General features: G+C 45.8%; 1 protein-coding gene across 2 annotated transcripts; it reads right to left on the bottom strand.

Moving 5' to 3' along the window:
- Positions 1-2294: 2294 nt before the first annotated feature.
- PENK (proenkephalin) lies at positions 2295-7082 on the bottom strand. 2 transcript variants are annotated; one of them, XM_065629637.1, is made up of 3 exons: positions 6863-7082; positions 6223-6364; positions 2295-3262 (listed from the first exon to the last, which is right to left on the bottom strand). In XM_065629637.1, the coding sequence occupies exons 2-3, from the start codon at positions 6358-6360 to the stop codon at positions 2603-2605; spliced, it is 798 nt and encodes a 265-aa protein (XP_065485709.1). In that variant the 5' UTR covers positions 6361-6364; positions 6863-7082; the 3' UTR covers positions 2295-2602. The 2 variants fall into 2 exon arrangements, with proteins under 2 accessions (XP_065485709.1, XP_065485708.1); XM_065629636.1 differs by having other exon boundaries at positions 6859-7082.
- Positions 7083-8412: the final 1330 nt, after the last annotated feature.

Raw genomic sequence — 8412 nt, forward strand, 5'->3', positions numbered from 1 at the left:
GATGGCATAACTGAAAGTCATAAGAAATTCCATGTCAAAGGAAGAAATTAGATTTTATTCTAATGTCACTGCTTTTAAATTATAATTATTAAAGCAAGAAAGTGTCTGACTGGAGAGGTTTTCAATTAGAATGGAAGGAATGAGGACTATTTAGCTTTGCCATTTTATTCAAAAGTTGCATCCTCCTTCCATGTACCACCTGCCTGTTCAACCTTGGAACAGATTTACTCCTCCTTTGCTTACCCTCACTCCTGTGTTGGGTTGCATGCATATATCCCAGTTAGGTGTTTCTATCAAGTACTTTTTTTACTATATAAATTGATATAAATGGGAAGGTTTAGTAGATCAAAACAGTTCATTCTGCAAGATACACACGTGGTGTCTAGAGCTTTGGAATTTTCATTCCTCATTAAATTATCAATTTTTTGTTAACTATGAAGGATGCATTGCAACAAGTGGTAAACTTTTTGCATCTAGTACAAAAATGCTTGTTTTAGATAGAAGGCTGGTCTCTCTGACTAAATTAGAGGTAATTTTCCCTAATTTTCTTATGGGAAAGAAGTAAATAAATGTTGAAGTGAAAGATTAAGGATGCAACTGCATTGTCATTTTAGTTCTTTTTGGAGCGTATGTTTGAAGCAAACCTGTTGCTGACACCTGCATCCCATGCATGGGTTTGCGCTGCAGAGCAGGCTCGGTGAGCACAGCCCAAGGTCCTTGTGGATGGAACCACTAGGGTGATGTGTTCCAGGAGCCCAACTGATGCCCTCCAGCCACTCGTGGGCAGGTGCTATGGGGGAAAGAATGGGAAAAAGATTTTTTTCCTGTGGCTGGTGGCATCTTGAAAAACTCTCTAGAAATGTGATAGGGAATATAACTGAACCCTGAAAAGGCCTCAGATCTTGAAAAGGCATCTGTGTTTTCTGCCTTTTAAAATTTGGTATCATCAATTCTGTACAGTAGAAAACAAAAATAGGTACCCTGCTTTTTACTGAAGGAAAAGGAACACCTTTTGGTTTATCAGCTCTTCGGCAGGATTTTGGCCATTTCAGACCACACATATCATTCTCTAAGGGCCAAGTCCAAAATCATAACAACTAATTGTATGCGATGGGGCTTTTAAGTGTATATTTAAACACGACAATTTTTAAAAGTCCTGTGTACCTAAAAGATCCTATTGACTTGAAGCTAAAGAAAAGTCAGACCCTTAATTTGTCCTTTGTGTCAACAGGTAGTACTATGCAAACCTGAAATACAGGTGCTGAATGCAGAGACCCAGATGATTTTAGACACCTAGCTCCCATAAACTATTTCCTCAATAACCAGGGTATCTAAACAGCTTCTAGGATTTTGACTGTAGAAACTTTAAACTATTGTCAGAGTCAGTGGTCAAAGCAATTTTTAAAATGTTAATTTAAGTGGAAAGTAACCAGTAACTTATAGTAGTAGGTGGAGGAAAAGTGTTCACAGATATGGAATCTAGGGGAACAGTTCAGAATTATGGAAGGAAGCGCACACTGGGATGGGAGCTGGTCTTTGACGTAAGTGCCACCGGTGTAAATGCCAAAGGATCTACTCTGTTAGTGTTGGCTTTTTGCATTTATTCTTGGATTTACTTATACTGTCTTTGTTCGACACAGAAAAGACTGAACAGCTATTTCCCTTATTTCAGTAGGGCCAAAGTCATTTATACCAGCTGAGGAATCAAACACAAAGCTGTTCCATGGGAAACCATTTGTCAAGTACTCTGTAAAACTAGGATTTTGAATTTTTTTTCTTTTTTTATGTGCAGCTTTGGGCCATGTTTATTTTGCACAAACTGATTTACTGCTTTTTGAGTTAGTGTTTATAACTTTAAGGCCAACTGTACAATCCTATATTGGATGGATATAAAAGGTGTAACTAATCAAACGTGGCATTGGGTTGTACACTGGAGAAATGTTTTTTTGTGCTTTAAGTCAAACACACTTTCTTTTTAAGTGAATTGGCTGAACATTATGAATTATAAATTTAGGCTTTAAACATTTATTCTGTTCACTGGTTAAAATGAGAGCAGTTAGAGAAAATACAGTTATATTCACTTTAGAGCATATTTATTATTCTAGTATTCTAAGAAACTGAGAAAACTAAAGACAAAAATGTGTTTCAGTTGCTGTGTGTGCAGGACAAATTCTATAATTACAGAAAATAGGTTGTCATTGCTCTGATTGCTTAAAGAAGAAAATTGAGATGATGTTTGATTAAATGATTGGGAATAAATAAATATCATTTCGGAATTTATGCAGTTAGGATGAAGAATTTATTGTATATACAGTTAAGCAACTCTACTGTAGATGTGTTAATACCTTCTCTTTAAAGAAAATGAATACAGTAATCAAAATAGTTTCAGCATGGAAACTACAATAATACAGACTGAAACTTGACTAGACCAGAAATTAGTTATTTGACTTGAAAGAACACAGAACCCGAAACAACAAATCGCAGGTTGCATCATTAACCAAGGACAGTAAAAAACTGTACAGTACAAGCAACACGTTACAATAAGTTATGACCAATAAGGCAGTCTTTCTCATTTAGGACAAAAGGGATAAAGGGAAAAGTATTAAAATCTCATAAATCCACCATATCTCTTTTCCATCTCTGGGACCTCTTTGGAGTAAGTTTCCCCATCTTCTTCTGAAGGGAGAATGGAGTCGGCGAAGCGCTTAAGAAACCCACCATACCGTTTCTGGTAATCCAGCCACCATTCTGGCCTGCCCACTCTTCTCATGAAACCACCGTATCTCTTTTGCAGCTCTTTGGCTCCATCTTCCAATTCGGGGCTGCGTTTTATGCTTCTCATGAAGCCTCCATATCTTTTGCTAACATCTCCGTCATTTTCGTTTATCTCTCGGTAATGCCCCGCTTCAGGGTTATCCCCTAGAAGCTCTTTCAGCAGATCGGAGGAATTAGCAAGGGCATCGTCATCCGAGTCTTTCTTCATAAACCCTCCATACCTCTTAGCCAGGATTTCTCCTCCATTAGCTTCATCCTCTGGTTCTACCCGATAGAGCTCATCCATTTTCTTCATGAACCCCCCGTATCTTTTCATGAAGCCTCCGTACTTCTTCGCAAGCAAATGATTCTCATCCAGCTCTTTCTTGTCTCCTGGAGCGATGTTGCCATCCTCAGAAAGATCCAGCTTTGCCAGTTGCAGGAGGTCCTTGCAGGTCTCCCAGGCTTTGGCAGAAGGCAGCTTTCCTTCACATTCTAGTGTACATGCCTGAAAAACGGATGTGGTTTACTGAGAATGATTTGATAGTAATGAGCACCTCACTGCCACCTTGTTGTAGCTTTACTTGATTTAAGAAGACCATGAACAAGCCTCTCCTTGTGAGTGGCTTGGAAGGACTGCTCTTCGTGAACAACTGATTTGGTACCTGTCTGTTCTGAAGTTCTTCCTATCGCTCTCTGAAGGACATGCTAGTTTCTACTCTATGAGACAGAATACTGGACAAGATGGATCGTGGGTCCTGTATGTCAAGGCTGCCCCTGTGTTTCTGTTTCAAAGGAAGCCCCACATACAATTCTTGCACGTCCCTCACCCCCAGGTGTGTTCTTATGAACTTTTTTGTACTTACTAATGGTAAGCAAAAAAATCAATTGTGGTTTGCTTCATCATGAAAGCATAGAAGAGGATTCAATCTTCTAAATTAAAAGGAGTATTCAGAAATTTTAGGAAATAGATTACTTATCACTAATGAAGTGTCATTCTTGTTGCAAAGAATCCAGTTGTACTATAGTGCTTGGTATCTTCAACACACTGAACAGCTCTAAAGCTGTATTTCTATCTATTATCATTAGTTTCTTGGTGGAATAGATCTTTCAAATGTGTACCAATACAAGCGTAGAAATATAGGCTCTCTTAGGCAGGATCAAAGTTCTGTTTGTGCTAGGTTGACATACAAAGTAGTGACCATCAGAAAGGAAAAAACTCCTAAGCTGTGTTGCTTCTGACCATAATGAAAAGTTTTCAGCCTAAGACAAAAAAAGTTTTCAGTACCTGTATGCATATCTTGTAACCTGTCATGTAAAGACAATAACATACATATTAGCTACTGCTATTTCTGTTTTGTCAGAGGAATTTCCTTCTTGTGAAGCCACACTCTTCAGTTGAAAAAAAAAAAGTGAATCTGGTGTTTTTCCTTCTTAACCATGGTTTTCATACCACAATAATTAAAGAAGAAACCATAAATATTTTCAGTAAGAGAAACACTTATTCTGCCAATGGGTGATGTTTTCCAAGAGTCTCAATAGGCTTTAAAAGCATGAAATTAAACCCAAGCACAGTTTTCTTTAATAGCTAACTGCCCAGCTTTTCTACCTCTGGCCTTACCTGTCGAGCCTCATTTTACTCTAAGAAATGTATATGTAGTTTCGATATGATCACAAGAAAATAAAGGCATTTATATATTTTGCAACAATAACTTATTTATTTGAACTGACACTACATGCTTCTTGTTATATATCATAGTTATGCTGTAAAAAGAATGCGAAATCAGCTTCAGTCTGACTTTGAAATTGCTCTAAATCAAAGCAAGAATAGGTCTTTCCTTTTCCCTTCTCAATTAGTTTAAATAACCGCCTATGGCCGAATTAATATACACTGTCTCACAGATGTGAATGACCAGGTACAGTGTTATACATCTTGTATCTTACAGATAAAATGTGATTAAATCAGGTTTGATGTTACTAGATGCTACTATCTAGAAATATGTTTCTAAAAGCTGTTTGTACGCATATAAGGAATACACAGTTACAGCATGTTGCTTCTTTTCCCATTTCAACTAATAAGTGTTGTTACAGAATGGGACTTTGACTCTTTCTTGAGTAATTGCTGAAGGTGTACAAGAGAGAATATCAGTATAGACACCCACCCACAACATATATGCCAAAAAGCATGTATTCCTCCCTCCAAAAGAGCAAACTACCACTTTTTTCCCTAGTCGACATTAAATTTTGATTGAGAGTTAATGTAAGCAAAAAGTATAGAGAACTGTTTTGCCAGCCATCCCAAGAATATTGCCACTATGAACCTGCTGTCGTCAAGTGAGTCCTCGCTTTTGCAATGAGCAGAAGTACTTAGTGATTCCTAATTCTGCATCAGAACAGAGTCCAGTCCTTCCTTTTGTGTGCTCCCAAATAAGCCATGACATCATAGGAACAAAACTTTTCAGATTATTTAGATATGTTGAGAGCATGATACCTCAATATGCATCTACTTGAGGTTAGGAACTGCAGGTACCACTGGCAAAGGACTTGGCAGCCTGAGTTCCCACCTTCTTCAGGGAAGGCTGAGGGACCAACGCTTTCACTGATGCCGATACTTACATTTAAAGTTGAGTTGCCTCTGTGACTATATTTTTAAATAATTTCAATTTAATTACAATTAGAGATTAACATCCCCCCTCCCTCCCGCATTCTGGAGATTTCTTAGCATGATTTGTCTTAGAAGACACTGTCAAAGGGATCTTTTGCAGGCATATTCCTAACGCTGTGCGGCACCGTGCAAAGAGGAAGAGCAGCGGGAGGTATTCTACTCAAACCAGCCTCGAAACCCACTTTTTGTGAGATTCAGCCAAGTTTTCAGGCAGATCCGCTGCTTTTCAGCTCGACGACCATCCTGCCTGGAGAGAGCTCATCCTGCCGTGGAGCCCGCGGCTGGGGGTCGGGATACCTTAAACCGTCCCGCCCGGCTTCCCCCCACCCTACCGGGGCTGAAAACGCCCGGCAGCGACCTCTCCTTTCCCTGCAGAGCTGCCCTCTCCGGCCGGATTTCCCTTTCCCCTTCCGTTTTCACGCGGCTTTTTTCCTGGCTCCTTCTGGGGCTGCCCGGAGCAGTGTCCCCTCTGCGAGAGCCGCCGCTCGCTGACGGGCAGCGGGAGGGACGGGCGGGCTGGGGGGTTCTCCTCGGGGCGCGCTGGGTTCGTGGCGGCGCCCCCCCGCCTCGCCCTCTCCCCAGCGCCCCGGGTCCCGCTCCTCCCTCCTCCCTCCTTCAAAAACAGGTCTTCCAAGCGACCCCGGCCGTTTCGCCCACTATTTATTTTTGTTATTTCGTTCCTTTGCCCTCTTCTCCTTTTCCTCCCTCTCAAAGCTAACGCGGGGCGGGGGGCCGGCCCGCCCGAGGGGTCTCCGCGGCGCTGAGGCGGCCGGGCGCCCCCCCCCGGCCCCGCTGCCGCTTACCAGGGGGTGGATGCCGGCGCGGGGTCCCAGGCGGTAGGCGCAGGCGGCGCAGTCGCGGCCGCAGTCCGCCCGCACCCTCGGGAGCAGGCAGGTGCTGAGGGCCAGCAGCGAGCAGCCGAGTCTCAGGAGCAACGCCATGGGGCTGCAAGAAGGAGAGGTCAGCCGGCAGCCGCCTCCCCCCCGCTCCCACCCCCGGCACTGCCTCCCCCAGCTTCGTGGCAAGAAAAGGTGGCACTAAATTGTCCTGCCCAAGTCCTGGGTCGCAACTCAACTCCGGTAGCTCACATGCTTTTTGGAGCCGGGGTGGTTGCGCTTGCGAGGTAAACAGGCGCTTGGCAGCCGCAAGGCAACGGACCGGCGTCCAGAGCAGGAGCGGACCCGAAGGATGAGGCGACCAGACGCTCCCGTCCGGTGAAAGTGTTCGTCCCCAAATACTTTATCGCGCCCTTCCCGCAAAGCCCGCACCTCAATGGGAGAGACTCACCCCGGAGCGGCACGGACGGGACGGCAGCTCCTCCCGGGAAGGGTTTCCCACCGGAGCGCCCCGAGTAGCCGCCCCGACGACGGGCACCAGCCCCCGCAGAGGCGCCCCCCGCCCTCCCCCGGCCCCCCTCGCAGGCAGAGCAGTTCACTCACATACAGGTTCCCCTCGGGGCTCCCCGAAGTTGCTGGGGAGTAGGGCTGCGCCTTGCTGGAGCCTCGGCGTCGGAGCCGCTGTTATTTATAGCGAGGCCGAGCAGCCTCTAGGGAGACCCCGGAGAGGGCGCGGAGGGAGGAACTCAGAGCCTGCGGCTGCTGACAGCTTCAGTGAGGGCGGCTCTGGGGGGAGCGGAGCCGAGTGCCCGCTGCCGGAACCAGGCGCGCCGCTGCGGAGCGGGTGCGGGCGGCGGCGGCGGCACTTTATAATTAGTGAACGCGGGGAGAGCGCGGCCTCCCCCAATCGCCGTCGGGCTCCCGCTGACGCAGCACCTACGACATGCCCCCCCCCGGCGCCGCTGCCCCGCCATCGGTGACTCCGATGGGGTTTGGGATGGGGCGGGGGGTGCCCCTGCCATCAGGGGGAGCGGGGGACCGGCACCGGGAAAGTTACCGGGGGAAGTTTTCATCGGGGGCGGGCGGGGATGAGACATCGGCGTGAGTCATGCCGGGGGACGGGGGAGAGGCACCCCGGGCTGCCGGCAGCCCCTCGGCCACAGCCCCGCTATCCAGGACGGCGGGCAGAGATTCCCTGCAGGGCGTTGCACAGCGCCCGGTAGAGGGGTTACCCTCTCTGCCCCCCTGCCAAAACCCCAAGGCACTGGTGCTGAGGATCCCTGCTGTACGAGTTCTGCCTCCCTTTCTGGGCCTCAGGTGTAAAACACTGTGTTTGGGGGAAGCAGGTTTTACTACAATAAGCAAGAAGACAAGATTTTTTATTTGAAAATTTTGGAATTTCACAGGTTTGGATGTGTTTGCCTTATTTTCACAGTTCTGATGTCTAGGAAAACACAATCAGTAAGGAACCAGAGAGAGGCAAAACCCCAAACACTTCTGTAAGGTTCTCAACCCTGACAGCTGGGGCAGTTCACTGCTCTGCTCCGTATGACATCCTGGGGAGCTGACGTAGAGCGGTGACGCTGATCCCTGACACCTCTTGTTTGTAAATGGCTCTACCCCAGCTGTGCTAAGCTGTGTTTCTTCGACTCTCAGAAGCCACCTTCTATTTCCAGCCCCAAATTATTTCTAACTGGTTTATATTTGTTTGTTCTTCTGAGTAGTTTGTGTTGGAATGGACTTTCAAAGGTCCCCAACCTGCTTTCAGCATTGTCCTTTAGTTTTAAAAGCATTTTTTTTTTGCTTCCTGGTGTGTTTCTGGGGTGAGGTTATTCTCCCTAGTCCTCAATTTTGCTGAAGTGAACAAGCCGTGCTCTTCAGCTTTCTGTCTTGAGATGGGCTCTTTTCATGTCAATGTTCTGCTCTTCGTTTGCTATACTTAGAGTTCATCATTTCTGAGCGTGAGTGATGGGAAGAGTGCACAGTATGTCGGCTGAAATTTCATTAGGGCATTAATGCATTATTATCTCCCCTGGAAGAGGAAGACACCTCAATTTGTACCTCCTCAGATCTCATTTGCCTTTCTTAATGCTGCAGTACATCGATGTCACACATTTGTCTGGTAACTGAGATACAGCCAGGTCTTTACCCTTCAGA

This window comes from Caloenas nicobarica, chromosome 2 (assembly GCF_036013445.1).
Source record: "Caloenas nicobarica isolate bCalNic1 chromosome 2, bCalNic1.hap1, whole genome shotgun sequence".
Taxonomy (NCBI): Eukaryota; Metazoa; Chordata; class Aves; order Columbiformes; family Columbidae; genus Caloenas; species Caloenas nicobarica.